Source organism: Pelophylax lessonae (genome assembly GCF_965119305.1).
Source record: "Pelophylax lessonae genome assembly, chromosome: 4".
NCBI classification, from domain to species: domain Eukaryota; kingdom Metazoa; phylum Chordata; class Amphibia; order Anura; family Ranidae; genus Pelophylax; species Pelophylax lessonae.
In genome coordinates, this window is record NC_138771.1 from 146,668,834 (window position 1) to 146,690,945 (window position 22,112).

General features: G+C 42.7%; 1 protein-coding gene across 1 annotated transcript in view; it reads right to left on the reverse strand.

Annotated features, from left to right (window-relative positions):
- DENND6B (DENN domain containing 6B) overlaps positions 1–22,112 on the reverse strand; it is a 92,891-nt gene that overhangs the window by 48,870 nt on the left and 21,909 nt on the right. Inside the window, exons 5-8 of the mRNA XM_082254951.1 lie at positions 18,375–18,455; positions 10,479–10,584; positions 2,278–2,357; positions 503–562 (exon numbers count right to left, since the gene is read on the reverse strand). Coding sequence (XP_082111077.1) covers positions 503–562; positions 2,278–2,357; positions 10,479–10,584; positions 18,375–18,455 — 327 coding nt within the window. The remainder of the gene's footprint in view (positions 1–502; positions 563–2,277; positions 2,358–10,478; positions 10,585–18,374; positions 18,456–22,112) is intronic.

Sequence of the window (22,112 nt, forward strand, 5' to 3'; positions counted from 1 at the left end):
TAGTAGCAGTGGTTTCTAAAGAGATTCTTTGCTTCCACGGGGATCAGCCAAGTATTGAATATGCATACTTGATTTGGTCCAAGCTAAAGCAATGTAACTATGCAAAAAAACATACCTGGAATTAAGCTTTAAACACAAAGTGACAATGTTAAAAAGTTTTTCTTTATCAGCAAATAGCTGTAAGCTTCCTACACCGTTTCTGATGGGGCACTATGGTCTTCAAGAGTGCCTCCCTCTAGTGCTTGTTGGTATTGGATAGGTATTTTAAGACACTGAACAGTAGTACCTGTCTGCTCCTATATTTCATTTTTTTAACCTCTACTGACTTGCTTTGAAGTCGTTTTCAACGTAATAAAATAATTATGATATGAAATCTTTGTTGTAAAGAAAAAAGTTAGAGTAGTACCAGTGCTTTGCTATCTAGTATTTAAAAAAGTGTGCATATTATGTATGATCAGGCAAACTACATAACAGAAACTTACAAGGAACAATGATTACATACTTTTTGATGATCGGTAATAGCATTGGTCTCCAATAGATCATCATGGCTTGGAATTTTGACCTTGAAAATAGGAAATAGAAAACATAGGTTAATTGATTACCATTTTGCAATATAAATTGCTCACTACTGTTTTATGGTAATCTTTTTTAAATTTCTCATGCATACAGTACATGTACCCATGCTAATCTTCTGCCTAAAAGTTTGGCTTAACTTTGATCAAATGATTCAACATAACTGTAGTGTTGTATGAATATCGCCCCTGACAGACCCTAAGTGGCAGCCTAATCATTGAAGGCAACGTTTATGAAAGAATCCTTGAGGTTGCTGGCAAATGTGTCAGGAAGAAAAACTTAACTCACTTTCCATTTTGCAAGAGTATCCTAAGATTAGGAAGGCAAGCAAACTTCCTGCTTAAAGTGTTACTAAACCAAAGAACAAAAAAAGAATATACTGCAGCTTACCAGGCCTTAGATGTGATGGCTGACTTGTTTTGTTTTTCAGACTTTTTTTCGTAATATTGTGATCCTGGCAGTAATAAACTTCCTGTGCTAGGATGACAATGCACCTCGCGATTGAGAAGCAGTGCTGTCCCCTTAGGGCAGGACTACAAAACACCGCCACCTTTCCCATTCTCCATAACATAAGACAAGGTATTCTGGAGTCTACAGAATGTTAATTGAGAAGAATGCAGCACAGCCAGAAAGTGACATGCTCACAAGATTTTTGTCAATAGCAACAAGTTTTTTTATTTTGCATTTATCAGATATAACAAAAGGATTTTAATGGTATATTTAACAGATCAAAGTAAAGCAACTAAAATAAGTCCATTGTTTGGACTTACACACACTTTGCTGATGCTCCGTGAGTAGAGAGCTGGTGACTATCAGTCACTGGTTCTTTGCTCTGCACCTCCCCCCAGCTGGGCTGTTGAGGGGGTCAGAGCAGCTGGCTCAGGCCCTCAGCAGCTCTGAGAGGCTGAGCCAGGTGCCGGTCCTGGCTCCTGGGTGGATTCTGACCATATGGTCGCAAACTTTCCTTAGCCTGGACCGGCTCTGTGATGTCGGCTACCAGCGGGCTTCAGCTCACTGTTGGCTGAAACCGGGTGACAGGAGAGCAAAATGAGCTGCACTCCTGTGATCCATGGGAGAACTACAGCCAAACGAGCTTTGGCTTTACTTCTCCTTTAGAGTCAACAGCTGGAGACAAAATTGTGATTTGTCCTTAAAGCGAGTGTAAAGTCTTGTTTTTTGTTCAATAAAAATAACAAACAGGTTATACTTCCCACCTCTGCGCAGTGGTTCTGCACAGAGTGACCCAGATCCTCCTCTTCTCAGGTCCCTCTTCTACTCTCCTGGCCCCTCTCTCCCTTTGAGTGCCCTCACAGTAGGCAGCTTGCTATGGGGGCACCCAAGCCAAGGCACAGCTCCGTGTATTCATTCAGACAAGGAGCTGTGGTTCGGCCCTGCCCCCTTTCTCTCCTCATTGGCTGACTTTGATTGACAGCAGCAGGAGCCAATCGCATCGCTGCTGTGTCTTAGCCAATGAGGAGGGGGTTTCTGGATGCTGAGACAGTCCTGGACATTGCTGGATTGAGGGTGGGTTCAGGTAAGTATTAGGGGGGCTGAGGGGGAGCGGCTGCACACAGAAGTTTTTTAATCGTAATGCATCTTTCTGACTTTACAAGCACCTGAAGGAAGTGCAATAAGATTATTCTGTATATGGGCCTACATTGGATATAACTACTGCTATTTCTGCTGCTAGTGATGGCATAATACCTGTAGAACAAGGCCCATGATTGGTAGAGACAGTGAAAGTCCTGGCTCTGGAAATGGCCAGCGGTCAATCTGGTTACATACTGAAGGAAAAGAGAAAAACTGATTAAAATATAGTTTTGTTTAGCTTAAAATGGACATATGTATAATAAAAAAGGTAAAATTAACAATGCTGTATTTCTTATCTTGGTCTGTTACCTTAATGAGCCACTGACTTTGAACAAAGCATAGAGACAGTAAAGTCAGAAAAATATGCATACGTCCCACCTAAGGGTATTTATAGTAGTAAAGCAAGCAAAAGGAATAAAGCTTGTACCTTCAAAAACAAATCTACAGTTGGTGCTCCTGTATTTCTGTTCTGAGAGATTTCCTTTAGACTTTACAAACCAGCTTATGGTTGCGCTTTTTTGAGTAAAGCATGCAACCTATCAATTAACGCCCAACCTCTAATGCTCCTCCAGTTGATGCACCATCCAATTAGAACATTTGCTCCAGACACATGGGAAGATACTGCAGAACAGTCTTAACTAAGATTACATATCTTTAAAAAAGGGATGTCTTGGATGGAAAGCGATGGATGAGAAAAAAACAACTGCTCTGTTATGTGGATATCAAGCAAAAAAAAAAAAGGATTGTGGCTATTTCACACAATATACTGGGTCTAAGAAGAGCAAGTTTGAAGCTTAACTCCTTCAAAGATAAAACATATTTTTTTAAAAATGTACGGAAGGAATAGATTGGACTAGCGTAAATTAAACTACTACCTTATATACAGCATAAGAAATAATATGTAAAAACTATAATATACTATATATCATAATCCAATACCTACTCTGCCATTTCTGACACAAAATGATACACTTGCAGAAGGTTATGAATCAGGGTTAGATATGGGTTAAGGGTTAGGATCACGATGTAAAGAGGTTAAGGTTAGGAGTTAAGGTGTTAAGCGTTCGGTTTAATTTTAGGCTCACATCAAACTGGCAACTCTGCCACAAGCATCACTAAAGGGCATCTGTCACGTTTTCTAAAATATGTCACTTCCCTGATTGCCAAAATGCTGAAGATTGTTGATTGCTAGAGAGTAAGCCACAATGCAGCAACATTTTGCAGGTTCAGCCGGCAGTGAGCAAAGCTGTAAGCAAAAGTCAGTTGAGTTGTCGCCAGTAACAAAATAACTATTGTTCCATGAGTCTCGCAGTTAACTTTTAAGTGTTAGGTTAACAGCAAAGGTGTAACTAGAACCTTCAACGCCCCTGTGCAAGAGACCACGAAGAGCCCCCCCTAACCCCCCTGCCAGGGCCTTCCCAATGATCTTGAGACCCTTTAATACAGTTCTGAAGCAGGACCCTTTCACATGTTCTGCAGAAGGTCCCCCACTGTGGTGGAACACCAGGGCCCGGTCGCAAGTGCATTTTTTGCGACCCTGGTAGTTCTGCCACTGGTGTTGGTAGTTCTTTTTATTCTTATTTTATTTACAATTATATTTTTTATTATTTGTTACATTTAGCCCCAATGGGGAGCTGTGGTGACATATCAGTGGTTTAAACAGACCCCTGATGTTCCACCTTTGAGACAGAGAAAGGAAATTGAGGACACAGCCCTCAATCTCAATCCCTGCAGCCTCAGTTGCACAGAATGAATGGACAGGAACATCTCTGTACAGGGCTCCCCCTTCATTCACAAACTGTGTTTACTACTATGACTCAGTAATGAATGGACATAGTCAGTGATCGGTACCGTATCGGTATATTCATAAAAGGAAGTGTAGTAAATTACATATTTACCAGCACCCCCCCCCCCCCCCCCCCATCCTGACATGTCCTCCACAACAGCCAGTGGGAGAGGGTAGTGGAGCACACAGGGGCGTGGGGACACCAGGACCTGGATAGGAGGGGTGGCAGGGCAGCATATAGAAGAAACAATCCCCTCCATTTTCCTCCTGCAGCCTGTGGGCTTTCAGCGGCTGCAGGAGGAAAATAGAGGGCATCTATATGCTGCCGCCCCCACCGCCTCTCTTATCAAGGTGTACAGAGGAGCCGCACAAGCCCCCTGGAGCATAGGGCTGAGTCGTTGTGACCCCTGTAGGTACGCCGTTGGTTAACCGTAAAAGTTAGGGTCAGATTGCAAGAGGTTGATATCAAGAAAGATTTAAGTATTGATTTCACTTCTTGCAGTAGAAAACCGAGAACTCAGATTAAGATAAACTGAATAAACAGCAGTCTTTAATAGTAATTTCATGCTCTAATTTGCTGTCCTTAATTGCTTTTTAATAATTTGTCAATGAATATGCAACTGGATTTGTGTTGTTGTTATGTGCATGGAATTCAGATATAATTTATGAAAAAATACTGCATAAACATGTAATATAATGAAAAGTTAGGGTCAGGTAAAGTGTTAGGGTTAGAATACTGTACGGTTTCAGTATTAGTCAAGCTTAACATTAGGCAGGGAGGTTAAGTTTTAGGAATATATGATGTATATGATGGAGACGGAAGTCGGAACTGCAAACCGGAAACGACACACAGCGAGGAGAGCTGAGAGCTGTGTGTGTGTGTAGAGGAGGAGCCGCACGTGCGGAGGAGAGCGGGGGAAGCCGCACTAGGAAGCCGGGGGCAGGAGCTCGGAGCCTCGGACCAGGGAACCAGTGCGGGGGACAGCCGGGGGCAGGAGACGCACGTGCGGGGGAAGCCGCACTAGGAAGCAGGAGACAGGAGCTCGGAGCCTCGGACCAGGGAACCAGTGCAGGGGAGACAAGGAATGGGACCAGACTGAGACCGAGGGACGTAAGTTGGAAACAATCTGATCTGATCTCCTGGTAGGGGGGCGGGCTGGTGGGGGGACTACAAGTACAAACTACATACAAGTACAAACACTACAAGCAATACAGGTTACTAAGGGGCTACTATAGACTGAGAGGTGCTCTGCGACTTGCGACTGGTGAGTATCTTGCGACTGGTGTGGATCTTTGTGACTGGTAAGTATCTTGCGACTGGTGGTGAGCATCTTTGCGACTGGTGAGCATCTTTGCGACTGATGAGCATCTTTGCGACTGGTGAGTATCTTTGCGACTGGTAAGTATCTTGCGACTGGTGAGTATCTTTGCGACTGGTGAGTATCTTTGCGACTGGTGAGTATCTTTGCGACTGGTGAGTATCCTTGCGACTGGTGAGTATCCTTGCGACTGGTGAGTATCTTTGCGACTGGTGAGTATCTTTGCGTCTGTTGGATCTTTGCGACTGGTGAGTATCTTACCATCTGTTGGATCTTTGCGACTGGTGAGTATCTTAGTGACTGGTGAGTATCTTAGTGACTGGTGAGTATCTTAGTGACTGGTGAGGACCCCAGGTTTAGTACCAGGGGAGACAGAGGTAGTGTAGGTAAGGAAGAGCAGGTCGTTAATATATCCCCATAGAGTAGTGGGTAATAATGTCCGACAGGATTGCGGATGCCACTCAGTGCACTTCTTGCTGCATGTATGGGTTCCTTGATGAACCAATCGAGGGCGAATACTGCTGTGCAAGATGTGAGCGACTTGTTGCTCTGGTAGACCAGATCCTGGACCTACAGAACACAGTGGCAACACTGCGTGGCATCAACAACCTGGAAAGGAGCTTGGACATTACCTATCAGGCGCTGGCAGGGGCCAGCATAGAGGAGGGAGGAACAGAGGAGACGCAAGCAGCAGAGGTACGCAGCTGGGTGACTGTTAGGAAGGGTAGAGGGAGAAGTGCCAGGGAGGCCAATCCTGAGTTGATAGACCCTAACAAATTTGCCGAGTTGCAGGTTGAGGGGGATATCAAATCAGGGGTGGCAGAGCTGGAGCATGCACCCTCCCCCAGCTGCCAGGGGAGGGACGGCTCCAGGAAGAAGGGGGGCCGTAACTCAGGAAAGGTTAGAAAGGTTGTGGTAGTTGGGGACTCAATTATCAAGAGGACAGAGAGGGCAATCTGTAAAAAAGATCTTGTGAACCGAACAGTATGTTGTTTACCGGGCGCCCGAGTTCGGCACATCGCAGATCCGGCAGACAGATTGTTGTGTGGGGCTGGGGATGACCCAGCGGTCATGGTGCATGTGGGCACTAATGACAAAGTTAAAGGTAGGTGGAGGATCCTTAAGAACGATTTCAGGGACTTAGGTAATAGATTGAGGAAAAGGACCTCCAAGGTGGTTTTCTCTGAAATACTGCCTGTACCTCGAGCCACACAGGAGAGGCAGAAGGAGATTAGGGAAGTTAACAAGTGGCTGAGGAATTGGTGTAGGAAGGAGGGGTTTGGGTTCCTGGAGAACTGGGCTTACTTCTCAGTCGGCTACCGGCTCTTTAGTAAGGATGGGCTGCACCTTAATGGGGACGGTACAGCTCTTTTGGGGAGAAAGATGGCCACCAAGTTGGAGGGGCTTTTAAACTAGGAGACGGGGGGGAGGGCTCAGAAGTAGAGTCAGTCAGGAGGGAGCAGAGGACTGAAGGCAGTTGTAGGGTCAGCAGCGACAGTAGGTCCACAACGTCAATCGGTAGGTCTGTGCGGGAAAACCTCAGACCAAACAGGAATAAACATAACCACCAATTGCGCTCAACTTCCGTAAAACTAAGAGGGGTATATGCTAATGCCAGGAGCCTAGCTAATAAAATGGATGAGTTGGAAATATTAGTACATGAGGAGGACATAGACCTTGTGGGAATAACAGAGACTTGGTTCGACCCCTCACATGACTGGCTGGCCAATATCCAAGGGTATTCGGTGTACCGGAAGGACAGGGTAGGAAAAAGAGGGGGAGGGGTATGTCTCTATGTCAAGAACAATATAAAGGTGATAGAAAGGAGTGACATTACGGAAGGGATGAGTATGGAGTTAGAATCTGTGTGGGTTGAACTCCATAGGGAAGGAGAAAAGGGGAAAGTAATTGTGGGGGTTTGCTATAGGCCACCTAACCAAGGGGAGGAGGTAGAGCTGGAATCCTTAGCACTAATGAGTAAAGTGGCAAAATTGGGATCAGTCATCATATTGGGGGACTTCAATTATCCCGACATTGACTGGGATGAGGGGACTGCACACTCACAGAAGGCCCGCCTATTCACAGAAACCTTACTGGATAATTACATGTCACAGTTGGTGGATTCTCCGACTAGAGAAAATGCAGTCCTGGATCTATTGATCACTAATGACCCAAACATAATCTCGGAGGTAGTAGTCACAGGATGATCACATTTAGTATAAATAACAATATAACAAGGCAAGTGGGGAACATAAGAACCCTAAACTTCAGAAGGGCAAACTTTCCAAAATTGTACTCATTGATGGAAAGGGTAAACTGGGACCAAACCCTGGGATCCCTGACCACAGAGGAAAAATGGGAATGCTTTAGGAACATATTAGGCAAAGGCATCTTGCAGTGCATTCCTATGGGAAATAAATTTAGAAGAGACAAAGCCAAACCTGGCTGGCTAAACCGTAGCGTTAAAAAACTTATTAGGGGAAAAAAATTGGCCTTCAAGAAATATAAATCAGAGGGCACTGTATTGGCTTTCGAGCAATACAAGGAGGCAAATAAGAAGTGTAAACACGAAATCAAAATGGCTAAAATCAACTTTGAGAGACAAATAGCGGAGGATAGTAAAAAAAACCCAAAGAAATTCTTTAAATATATCAACAGCAAAAAAACTAGGGCAGAGCAAATTGCACACATAATTAGCGATGATGGGGGGATGGTTACAGAGGACACTGAAAAAGCAACCGTGCTGAATGCTTTTTTCTCGTCAGTCTTTACACAGGAAACGGAGGGGTACACTGACCATGACTGTATGGTTAGTAGTAATACACAGGACTTGCCACTATGGCTAACAGAGGGTGAAATCAGGGAAAGGCTGGATAAACTTAACACAAACAAATCACCAGGCCCGGATGGCGTACATCAGAGAGTACTCAAGGAACTCAGTAAGGTTATATCCAGACCACTGGTCCTGATCTTTGCTGACAGTATTAGGACAGGAGATGTACCAGGGGATTGGAAGAAAGCTAACGTGATTCCGATATTCAAAAAGGGCCAGAGGCATATCCCGGGAAATTATAGGCCTGTCAGTTTGACATCAATAGTATGTAAACTTCTGGAGGGGATGATAAGGGACTATATCGTAGAGTTTGCTAAAGACAACAACATCATCAGCAGTAATCAGCACGGGTTTACAAATGGGCGTTCTTGTCAAACCAATCTCTTAGCATTCTACGAGGAGGTAAGCTGTGAGCTAGATAGGGGGAGACCAGTAGATGTGGTGTACTTGGATTTCGCTAAGGCGTTTGATACAGTTCCCCACAAGCGCTTAATTTATAAAATAAGGTCTGCAGGTATCGACAGCAGAGTTTGCTCTTGGATACGGAATTGGCTTAAAGGGCGTGTCCAAAGGGTGGTAATAAACAGCGCATACTCAGACTGGTCTGAGGTTGTAAGCGGGGTGCCCCAGGGCTCAGTCCTGGGACCAACCTTGTTCAATTTATTCATAAACCGCATTGAGGACGGGATCAGTAGTGCGTTATCAGTTTTTGCAGATGACACAAAATTGGCCAGGGCAATAACTGCACAGCATGAAGCAGATATCCTACAGAATGACCTGGACAAAATTACAGAGTGGGCAACGACATGGCAAATGAGGTTTAACGTGGAGAAGTGTAAGGTTTTGCACTTGGGGACTAAAAACATAAAAACACAATACACGTTAGGAGTGGAACCCTTGGGGGAATCAAAAATGGAGAAGGATCTGGGAGTCTTGGTTGATGATAGATTAGGCAACAGCATGCAATGTCAAGCGGCAGCTGCCAAAGCCAGCAGAATATTAGCATGCATAAAGAAAGGGATGTATTCCAGAGATAAGACTATAATCCTTCCACTTTATAAAACTCTGGTCCGACCGCATCTGGAGTATTCTGTCCAGTTCTGGTCGCCAGTCCTCAGGAGGGATGTGTTGGAGCTGGAGAGAGTCCAGAGAAGGGCAACTAAACTAATTAGGGGATTGGAGGACCTTGACTATGAAGAGCGTCTACAATCGCTCGATTTATTCTCCCTGGAGAAGAGACGTCTGAGGGGGGACATGATAGCAATTTATAAATATCTTAATGGGGATCCCAGCTTAGAAAAAAAGCTGTTCATTCGAAGGGATTGCATGAGGACTCGAGGGCATACAATGCGATTAGAGGAGAAGCGTTTTAACCACAGGCAACGTGGGGGGTTCTTTACTGTTAGGGCTACAAGATTGTGGAATTCTCTACCACAAGAGGTGGTTTCTGCGGGTAGTATGGTTGCTTTCATAAGACTCTTAGACTTACATCTCAAGGATCAGAACATTCAGGGGTATGTGAGATGAGTACAGCCACACACACCTACACAGGTTGAACTGGATGGACTATTGTCTTTATTCAACCTCACCTACTATGTAACTATGTAAATAAGATACCAGGGATGGGTCTTGGATGGGACATATGTGTCCCCATTATGTGGGTTGTGGTCCCTTAAAGAGGGACAGAATGAAGCAATTTGGAGTACTCAGGGATCATCAACCCAGAGTGAGGAGTTCCAGGGTCATCCTGCAAAAGGGGAAAACGGGCTTACAGTTTTCACAGGATTGGCAAGTCCTGGTATGGAACTCAGAATTTAAAGGCTCTGAGGTTTTTGGGTAAGAAAGAGCCGCCAAACCCTGAGTATTTTGGTCCTGCACGAGTTAACTTGCCTGCAAGAGAGCTAAAAAGGCCAGGAAGTAGTCAGTAGGTGTCTGAGGTGTAGAGTGGAGCAGGACGCAGCTGTGAGGACTGTGTGAGGTCTGTAACCAAGACATTGATGAACTGTGGAGGCTTATTTGGGACCCTTGGAAAAGGCGGGGACTTTAAACCCTGTATGGGAGAGGTTTTATGCTGGCAGTAAGCTGCATCTTTGCATTTGAGTCACAAGTGTATTAAATATTTTGTTTGTGCTGAAGGAAGCTATTTTGTTTTTCATGCTTTTGAAGGAATAAGGCTGCTTTCTATTACCGAACAACTGGCTGGTGATACTGGGCTCCTCCCATATTACAATTAAATTATTAGGACTTAGGCTGTAGGTCATTTAGGCAAACAGTTTAACTTATTTTCAGAGCCAAAACCTCTGTCCAAACACACACCCGCATTGCTCTCTCAGCACAAAAAGCCAACAGATCATGAAAAAAATATTCAGATTCTTACCAGCTTCAAGGCATGGCTCTAGTTTGTTGAAGTATTCAGGTGCAATCAGTTGCAAAAGTGTGTGGAAGAGATTGGTATATGGCAAACTTGAAAGGAGAACTAAAGACTGAAATGGGAAAAAACAGTCACATATCTGTACACAAGTGAACTAATGTAACAATATAATGCAAGGAGCATGGGATGCAATACCGCATAGCACTCACAAGGTCAGTGTTTACTAGCTTGTTGGGGAGTGCAATACTCTGCTGAGATGTATAATGCACAACAAATAAGAAAGTAGAGGAACTTAAGGCCCGTACACACGTACCAATCGTCGGCATACAAACGTCGGCGGACGAAAGATCTGCCGATTGTACGCTTGTTAGTATGGTGCCTCCGACAGCCGTCAGCGCACATTCTGCCGACAAGAGTCTGTCTTGCAAGCATTAAAATTTTTGTATGCCGACACCAGAGCGGCCGATTGTTCGCCAGTCAGTACAGAATTCGGACGACAGACCGCAGATTTGCAAGACTGGGCATGCTCAGAAAAGAAAAAACACAGGGAAAGTTAACCATTACATGACATCACTTCTGCAGTCGGCTGTAGTCGGCGGACAAAATTCTTGTGCTGTCTTTGCACTTTTCAACAGACACCGACAGCCCAGGGACAAAAGACGGCCGATCGTTCGCTGACGATCGGTACGTGTGTACGGGCCTTAAGTCTAGCACGAGTGTCGTCGTGACCTAGTACAATACAATCTATACCCAACACTGATGGCGGCAACACATACTTTTGATTTTTAAATCTTCAGTAACCCTCTAGTTAGAATTAGGATTGGAATTACAATCAGACTGACAATTTATGGTTTAAAGTTTAATTGAATTGATCCTTTCCTATGCTCCTAAATTCTGAATTATTTGATATACCGCACATGTCATAATACCAATATAAGCAATGAAAAATTTCCAACCAGCCTAATCATTTTTTCATCTATTCAACCTATAAAACCGAATAACAGTAACCAATAAATGCCTACACACAGGATTTTTGAAGATCTGATTTGAAGGTGGGATTGCTAATAACAGTATACAATTACAAGTATAACTTTCGTTTTCAATCATGTATATTATAGTAAGTATTCTTCCTGCGTACACCTTTAAAGATAAAAACGTGTGTTGTAGCCCCCCCCCCAGGTCTAAGGCAGGCCATTGATTATGCGATTTTCTTTCCTGCAACCACGGATTGTAGAATAGAAAATGGTTTGATTTCAGGGAGCTGTCCCTGTCGGGAGAACAGAGTGATTATTGCTAGCTGTTATAGCTGCTCGCAATAATTGCATGCTAGAAATCCAACATGCTGGTTGTACCCAGGTTGATCAATGGATTGGCTTCGGTACAATCAGCCTGCACATAGATGGATCAAATCTTGGCCAGTCCCTGCTGAACCAGCCAAGATTTGAACCATCTATGGGCAGCTTAAGAACCTAAGGATTGGGCCACATTTAGGTCTGACAGGCCTTCTGTGGAGGTTACAGAGGATGGTTAAAAAAATAAAAACATCTAGTAAACTGAAGGTTAGGGGAAAAAAAACATTGATTAGGGAGGTCAGAAAAGAACAGCCAGACTGTGACGGCCACAACTGCTCAAATAGCCCCCGTCTACAGAGAGACATCTCTGAACACAAATTTGAATAGGATGTACGTTGTACTACAGCAGCAGAAGACTATGGCAGATTCCACTCCTGGTAGCTAGGGACAGGAAATTAAGTATATAGTGGGATCACCAAAAAAATAAATAAAGATGGAGGCTGGGTTCACACGATTGCGAATTGGATGCGGGTTTTCCTGCATTCAGTTCGCATGTCAGGAGATTGTGCCCGCTCTCTATGGAGCCGGGTTAACATATCTTCGGAGCAGCTTTGGTGCAAATTGCACAGGAGTCCTGTGCATCTTCTAGTCAGTTTCAGGTCCAAATTCAGCCAAAATTTGGACTGAAATCAGACCTGAAAACGGTGAACAGGGACGCACCAGACCCCTGCTCCGTACGACAGTGTGAACTCAGCCTAAAATAAATTTGCCTAATCTGATAAATCTCAATTTCTGAGAGAAAACCCAGATCTTGGCACACACTGTGGGGGGGTTACTGAAACTGGAGCACACAAAATCTAGTGAAGCTGTACATAGAAACCAATCAGCTTCTAGGTCAAAGCCTAATTGAACAAGCTGATGTTTGAATCCGATTAGTTACTATGCACAGCTGCAACATATTCTGTGCGCGCCAGTTTTAGTAAGTCCCCCCACTGTCTTAAACCCCATACACACTAAGATACGGGCAAACGGTCGGTTGGTTTTCCCTAGATGTTTCACAGCAAGTCAGAAACCGAGGATAGAAATAATGAAAGTTCTCGTACGGCAAAGGCTCATTTTTATTATTTGAGGTTTCTGATCATGTGCAGTCTTTCATGTCTGATATTTACACAGATTTATTTACACATTAAACAAAAATCGTTCAGTCTGTTCATTTACAAGAAAAATTTTGGAGTTTGTCTGTTTGGAAATTGTGGTTCGGGAAGGTCGGAATCGGCTGTACACACTATATGAAAATCGTACGATCGTTCCTTGGATGAAATTGTTTGCCCGATTTTCTTATAGTGTGTACAAACCATTATTTCAGCAGTTCAGGATGGTGGAGGTGATGTGGACTGTTTTAATTTGCATACATCATACTGTTTAATACCAGCTGAGCATTATTTGTAAGCCAGAATGTAGTGGGTATTGTTGCAGATTCTACTCTCCCCTTTACTGGTACAGGTGGATAGGTGTAATACAATGGCCACGCAGAGTATATAGAGATACACTATAAATAGAAAGGGACAGATGAGATGCATCTTTATTTATATGCAATATCTTTAATGTATCTTAAAATTATCCATATGGTATTTCTGAAATAAAGTCAATATATATATATATATATATATATATATATATATATATATATATATATATATATATATATATATATACACACACACACACACACACACACACACACACACACACACACACACACCCCCCATATAAATCCACATCCATCCTGGATTTTGATTTAATGACAAAATAAATGCAATTAGCAGCTGCTGACATGTGCTGCAGTTAAGAAGTAAAATGAGGATTCAAGTGCAAAAATAAAATCTGTCAGACAGAAGATTTTAATGGCTTACTCATATTACTTCCGAGACATTTTCTAAAAATAATGCCACGCATGGGGGAGGTAAAAATGTCAGCTGTAAACTAAATGTATCTATTGTTTTAATTGATATACAAAGCCTAGTCAATCTACAGTAATAGACCACTTCGAAGTGTGTCTTCATGTATAACAATGTACAGTGTATGCCAGTAAGTCATCCAAGCAACGACAGCAGCTAATTAGCCTTTACAATTTTCACACAAGATTCACACAACAAAAAAAAAACAAGCCTTTCAAGTAAATCCTAGGGTGTTTAGCATTTGCTAAACAGTGAAGTCTCTCCCTCTCCATGCTTCATTATACTTTAGAATTATTTGCTGACCGTGACAATATAGACATACAGCTGCAAGAAAAAGTATGTGAACCCTTTGGAATGATATGGATTTCTGCACAAATTGGTCATAAAATGTGATCTGATCATCATCATCTAAGTCACAATAATAGACAATCACAGTCTGCTTAACCAAGTGGCTAGTTCCCGTCCAGCGACCTACGTCGCTGGACTCCTCACCTTGTGGGCGGCGCGCGCGCCGCCGGAGGCTTGCTCCCGCTGTATTCAGTTACAGCGGGAGTCGGGCCAGGGGAGGAGCAGCGGTGATCACCGCCGCTCTTCCCCGATCGTCGGGGAATCGAGTCTGGAGATCCGCCCGCTTGTGTAAACAAAGCGGGCGGATCTACTAAGTGACAGACCGGGTCAGATTGCAGGGTTCAGCATAGCTGAACCTGCGATCTGTCCCTGTGTCACTCAGTCACCTCCCCCCACACACGTCAGTAAGCACCAGGCATACATTAACCCCTTGATCACCAATAAAAATGAACCCCTTCCCTGCCAGTGTCATTTTTACAGTAACAGTGCATATTTATAGCACTGATTACTGCAGTAATGTCACTGGTACCCCCAAAAGTGTCAAAAATGTCAGTCAAGGGTCCGATCTGTCCGCCGCAATGTCGCAGTCCCGCAAAAAAAAAAAAAAGAAAAAAAAAAAAAAAAAAATCGCAGATCGCCGCCATTACTCGTTAAAAAAAAAAAAACACCAAAAATGACAGAAATCTTTCCCTTAGTTAGTAAACGCAATAACTTTTGCGCAAACCAATCAAAATACGCTTATTGCGATTTTTTTTTTTACCAAAAATATGTGGCAGAAACCAAATTGGCCTAAAATGATAAAAAATTTTGATTTTTACATTTTTTGGGGGGGAATTTCATATAAAAAAAAATGTGAAAAATATTGTTATTTTTTCAAAATTGTCGCTCTTTTTTTGTTTATAGCGCAAAAAGTAAAAAGCGCAGAGGTGATCAAATACCACCAAAAGAAAGCTCTGTTTCTGGGGAAAAAAGGACGTAAATTTCGTTTGGGTACGGCCTTGCATGACTGCGCAATTGTCAGGTAAATTCGCACAGTGCGGAATCGCAAAAAGTGGCCTGGACGTAAGACATCAAAATCCTTCGGTGGTAAAGTGGTTAAACTAATAACACACAAAGAATGAAGTGTTGCCATGTTTTTATTGAACACACCATGTAAACATTCACAGTGCAGGTGGAAAAAGTATGTGAACCCTTGGATTTAATAACTGGCTGAACCTCCTTTGGCAGCAATAACTTCAACCAAACGTTTCCTGTAGTTGCAGATCAGACGTGCACAACGGTCAGGAGTAATTCTTAACCATTCCTCTTTACAGAACTGTTTCAGTTCAGAAATATTCTTGGGATGTCTGGTGTGAATCACTTTCTTGAGGTCATGCCACAGCATCTCAAATCGGGTTGAGGTCCGGACTGACTGGGCCACTTCAGAAGGCGTATTTTCTTCTGTTTAAGCCATTCTGTTGATTTACTTCTATGCTTTGGGTCATTGTCCTGTTGCAACACCCATCTTCTGTTGAGCTTCAGCTGGTAGACAGATGGCCTTAAGTTCTCCTGCAAAATGTCTTGATAAACTTGGGAATTCATTTTTCCTTCGCAAAGCAAAGCAGCCCCAAACCATGATGCCCCCACCACCATACTTCACAGTTGGGAGGAGGTTTTCATGTTGGTGTGCTGTGCCTCTTTTTCGCCACACATAAGTGTTGTGCGCAAATAAGCATACCTTTGGAGAATTTGCTCTTCATTTAACATTCATTCACTACTCCAAAATGGTTAACAGATCTCCTCATTAGTGACTAAAAGGCAGCAATGGGAAGTATCAGATGATGTAGGATCCAATGCTGCTATTCTGATACAATGGGTGATTGTGGACTCAATTCAGAGTTAAATTGCGCAATTCACACATTAAATACCACATCAGTTTTTTGTTTTTTTTCATTTTACGGTATTTAACGTGTGTTTTTGCACCTTATTTTAGCGCAGACCGGACCGCCAGCTGCAGCCGGAAGTGAAACATTTAGCAGTAGTATTCTTACCCCGGTAAATTTGACAGTTCAGCTCAGAGCTGATGGTTGTTAACAAGTCTGCACCCGTTGGCGTCCTAACGACCATGACTCATCCTTGCCGTCAGCAGAACCCTGCTGACAGCAGGGGTCAGCCTACACCACTACTTATTTAAAAAATGTATTATTGTATTAATTTATACAGTACTTACTGCTGTTTTACTTTTGCAGGAAATAAGTAAATACTGCATAAAACGGATAGCGAATTCACTTTTTCAATATCGCATGCAATTCTTACATCAAATGAATCACATGATCCAACTATCGCATGCAATATCCTTTAGTGAATTGAGCTCTGTATCACTGCTTTGTGTGTATGCACATCACAAAGGAATATATGATGCCTGGCAGTATTTCTGGGCTGCATAGTTGCTAAGGATGTTTGGTCTGGATTTTCCATCTTTAATGTTTTTCCACATTAAATCATTTGATTATACTGTTTTAACCAATGTTTACTTCATGCCTCAAGTCTGTTAATTGGGCCTCTTAGATGAAGAGCACAGGCATCAAACATCAGTGGTTATGTGCAGTTAACCAGGTTTTGTCTTTGAGAAGGTTTTTTTTACTAAAAAGGGTTTGTCCCTGCAAATACATAAGATCTGGGATGTGTGGCGTTCATCTGCCTTAATGTTAACAACCTAGAGATTTAGTACCTCTTTTTTATTCCCAAGTATTCAGCTAACCTTGATCATAGTGGTATGAGACAACAAGATCATTGGAATATTCGAAAAAAACTAAACCGACTCCATAAAACGTTGGTTTGTTATACGGTTTATTTTGTTCCATTGTTCATTGCACTTTCTTGTCTTTTTATTATTGTATACTGCGAGGTTATCTGTATAATATACTGTATGTAATGTCACAATTTTGGTACCCTGTCTTTGTACCTCTTGTTGCAATAAACACAGTTTTAAAAAAAATAAACTGTATATTCAACATAAAAAGTATATAACATACTTAAATGATACCCATTTCAAATTTATGAACACTTCTCTTCTAAAACTGCCACAATTTCAAACATTGTTTCTTTGCAACATGAAAAACAGGAACAATAACGTTTTTGTGGGAAAAAAAAAAAAAAGAAAAGAAAAACAAGAGGCTTTCTGTACAGTACAGTATTTGTGTACAGGACTAATCTACTCTTCTGCTGGTTTTATTAGCTTACTGTTTTTCTCAGAATTCTGCATAGTGGAAGCCAAATTACAGGAATCCCCTGAATCAGTTTAATTTTTACTGAGATGTTTTTGGAGGCTACCAGATAAATGGATGCATGTGAAGCTGTTTTTCTTAAGATTTCTGAAATGGTAATGCTGAATGTAGATCAGTGGCGGCTGGTGAATGAAAATTTGGGGGGGGGGGCGGCAAAACCGACACACACCCCCCGGCGGGACGGCTGGCCAGCCGGCCGACCAGTCAGCAATCAAATCCACCACCCCCTCCCAGGACAGAGGGCTGGCTGCCCAGCCGGACAGCCAGCATCCTTACCTGCTCCTTCCCCGAGTGGCTGTGAGTCTCCTCCGGCCGTACGTCTCCTCCCTCTTCCTGGCCAATGGCCAGTAAAATCGCTTCTCTTTTCAGACAATCAGGAAAGGGGTCTCACGACCCGCTTCCTGATTGGCTGGGAGGAAAATCTGTGTGATAATGGCGAATATTCATTCGCTATTGTCATATTGTCATACAACTGGGTGGGCTCAAGGGGCAGTGCTTTGCGCCCCGAGCCCACCCTTTTTTGAAGCCTATTAAAGCCTCTAGCTCTGATCACATGCTTCAAAAATACAAACAAAAAAAACCCTATTGGAATCCATGCGTCTGACACCCTGCATGTAGATTAGGGGGCCAGACACATGGATAGGGGGGGGGGGAGGCCCCTGTGCCCCCAATGGATGGGCCGTCACTGATGTAGATGCTCTTGTTGCCCCCGTCAGTTTGAGAGAGGACTCGTTATGACAAACAGTGGCTTCAGAACAAAAAAGTTATGAATCTGAACAGTCTGATCATTGGAGGAGAGAATACCGAGTTCCCAGGACAGCTAGAGAGCTGACCACGGTGTCCTCTCCTGCTTAATGTGGTCAGTTTTTAACAGGAAAGCAAAGGGACTGGTAGGAACACCAGGAATTTCACCCAAAGGAAGCAATACAAAGGGAACAGAATACTTTCTCATACAAGTACATGGCACAGCAGCCACATATTTTAGGAATATGAAGTGTTGGGGTAACAAACGCTTTAACGTCTACTGTAAACACTTACCTTTTGGAAGTAACCTCTTTTCACAGAGCTGTCTCTCACTTGTCTGAAATATACATATCCATAGTAATGGGCAGGATCTCTCTGACAGAATAGAAGAACATGTCACTTTATGGGTACAATAAAGATTTAGACATAGCCAGCCACACAAGTTACAATGTTTTGTGCAAACCCTGTGCATTTTCCCGTAGATTCACTAACAAAAAGATAGTGGGAAAGTGCTACCTAGACCATGCATTTATACTGCTTATATCAGTCAGGGGGACCCTTGGACTACAAAGTTGTGATTGTTAAAAACCAGAAAGGGATGGTACAAATAGGTTTTATTATGTGTGACCAGTTTATGCCATTATTTTTATTTTGGCAGAAATTTCAGACATTAACCTAGAATAAATAGTTTACCTATATGCAAATTCAACGCGAACATCATAACACTAGGCTTATTGTAAATTTATTTTGAGTACCCCATATTTATGTTTAAAGCCAAAATCCAGCCAAACTTATTACATTTTTTTTTATAGGCCCCCCAGCAAGTGTTAAAATAAATAAAAACTGCAGCTCAGGTTGCAATATTCAACATGAATCCGGAGAGATTTCCCACTCAACCTGCTAGACTGAAGAGATACGGGGGAGATTTAGTAAAACGGGAGCGTGCAAAATCTGGTGCAGCACCGCTTATAAACCAATCATTATGCAGGTTTCACTGTCAAAGTTGGTTGAACAAGCTGAGGTTAGAAGCTGATTGGCTACCATGCACAGCTGAACCAGATTCTGAGTGCTCCAATTTTAGTAAATCCCCGCTATAGTGAGTACAGGGCATCATAGACCTGCCTCCTCACCAATGAAGCATTCATTCAAAGTATAAGGGCTCTTTCACACAGGCGGACCGTTCAGATCCGCCTGTCCGTTTTTTTGGCGGATCTGAACGGTCCCCCCATACATCCCTATGGGGCATCGGATGTCAGCGGAGACATGTCCGCTGACATCCAATCCGTCAAATCTGGACGGATGGAAACCCTATTTTCCATCCATCCAGCGGATCGGATGGGATCAGATGAGAACGGACCGACAGTCCGTTCCCATCCGACGATTCCCCCATAGAGATGTATGGGGAACTGACAGCTGTGTCTCCGCACACAGCGCGAAGAACAGCTGTCATCCTCCTGCTCAGCGGGGGATTGGCGGATCGATCTCCCGCTGAGATAAATGGATGGACAGTGTGAAAGGGATCTTATGCTACAGAAAGTAGTGGTGACATCACTGCATATTTCAAGACTGCCCACTGCTGGAGAAGATAAAAAGAAGCTGATTCTGCCCCTTACGTGAAGAATCTGCAGGCTTTGGAAAATTCTAACTAGAAAAAGAAAAAAAGGAAAACATCCATAAAGAAGTTGGGGCAGTGGGCAACTGAGATTCTAGTTAGGCTTTAAATATTTTTCATATGCCATAATTCCTTTGTTATTTTACAATTTTTCTAGTTCACAATTACAACTCCTTTTTGTTGAATAAAGATGTTTTAATATTTATATAATTATTGGTCTCATATACCAGCACCTCTCACATGAACATCTGCTCAATATAAACAATTTGTAATAGTAGTTAATAATAATTATTTTCATATATAATTATAATAATATAATTATAAGCGTATACATACAATTATTTTCTTGCACACAAAGCACATTGTTAAAAACCTTCACAGTGCCTTGTACCCAATAAACATCATATTCGGACTTCAAATAAATTTCAACGTTTATGGAAGGCACAAAAACCTTTTTTTCCCTCTTGGATTTCAGGCACATGGAAGGGATACTGATCCCCTTTGACAAAATCCTGATTAATTCCATTCAGGCACATAAAAAAAAAAACCTGATATTTGTATCTGTGGTTAATCAATCCACATAAGGCACCCAGTTATCCTAAATTGTACATGTAATCCAGGGCATAGAGGTATCCACCAGGACAATTAAATGTTGGCTATCAATTCAAATTAAAGTGCATCAATGGTCAAGATTTTAAATCATTTATTAATTTCCACGTTGTATTTTAGTTAGTTCTTGCCTACTCCTAATAATCGGAACAAACCTGAAGTTTGTAAACTTACTTTATAAAGATCCCACACACTTAATTTCTTGAATTTTGTGACACATTCACAAATACCTGCGAATAGGCACTGCTGTGTCACACATTTCACAGAGCCTGCCTTCTGATCTACAGAGGTGCTGAGAGGAGGAGCTTCAGATGGTAGAGTCAGTACAGGAATTGCTTCTTGCAGGCAGCAGGGTACGAAGGGATATGTAGTATTTAGAGATTGAAAGTAGGCAGCAGAGGAGTATGCAGGTAACCCACAATAGGGCATAAAGCTGCAGGAGACCATTTAACATTTTTTTGTACAGTTTAATACCGCTTCAAAAAATGAAAATGTATGCTGTGATCATAGAACTCCATTAAGATTCATACTAAGCTCAACAGTCCATTATATACAAAATTACCAATTATTGTGCACAAGTGCCATCAAATGTTGACTATCCAAGCCAATATTGCACTGCTTTTAAAAGTGTCCATTAATTATGTATCCAGATTAATCAGGATTATGAAAATCAGTGGATAAATATCTCATATATGTTGCCCGAATGGATATTTAACCTTCCTAGTGGTATTCCCGAGTGTGACTCGGGGTAAGATTTTAGTGCCAAAAGCGGTAACCCCGAGTCACACTCGGGGTAGCGCTAAGAAGATCGCTGGATGCTGGAGGAGGTTTTACTTACCTTTTCTCCGGGATCCAGCGAAGACTGCGAGCGGTGTGCGGCGGCGGAGCTTCCTCCCGATCGTCTGCGAGCCCCGGCTTCCGTCTCCGGCGACGTGACGTCCGCCGGGGGGGTGGAACCGGCGGCAAATTCAAATGTAAAATGCACCAAACACACTGATACCGTTCAAAATAAAATCACATTACATTGCCCCCCAGTGCCCTTTCCTGCAGTTTTACTGTACTTTTTATGTAATATATATATATATATATATATATATATATATATATATATATATATATATATATAATATATAATAAATGTATACAGTTGGTTTGGGCTGCTCATTCACAAGAATTACATGCAAAATAATGGTACCGCTTTCAGCACCTAAAATCCAAAAGAATCATACCGCCAGGGAGGTTAAAAAAGGAGGAGCTCCAGTCTACTGCAAAAAAATGAAAAGCCATCAGCTACAAATACTTTAGCTACTGACTTTTAATATAAGAACACTTAACTGTCCAGGAATCCAGCAAGGCCCTCACTTAAATTGATTTGGGTGCAGGCGCCGGCATCCTCACTAAGAGAAACTGGCAGTGAAGCCTTGCTGCTTCACAACCGGTTTCCTACTGTGCATGCGCAAGGCGGCCTGCTTTTTCTGAATGGTCCCGCAGTCTTCTGGGATCTGAAATGTGTTCTAGAAGGCTTCAGGGGGAAGGAGGTGGGCACAACATTTGCTCAGATCCCCACGCCTGTCAAAACTAGGTACCCGCACCCTCCCCCCCCCCCCCCAAAAGTGCCAAATGTGGCAGTGGAATGGGATAAGAAAGCCTTTCAGGTGTTTAATGCTATCTGTTGCCCTGTCGGGGAGAATCACTCTCTGTATTTGTCATGTTTAGCAATTTCACTGAAAGTCAAATTCCTAAATTTTGGGTTGTCCCTAGAAAAGAAAAAGAGTGGAGATCTGCCAATGGGAACACTAGATCTGGTGATC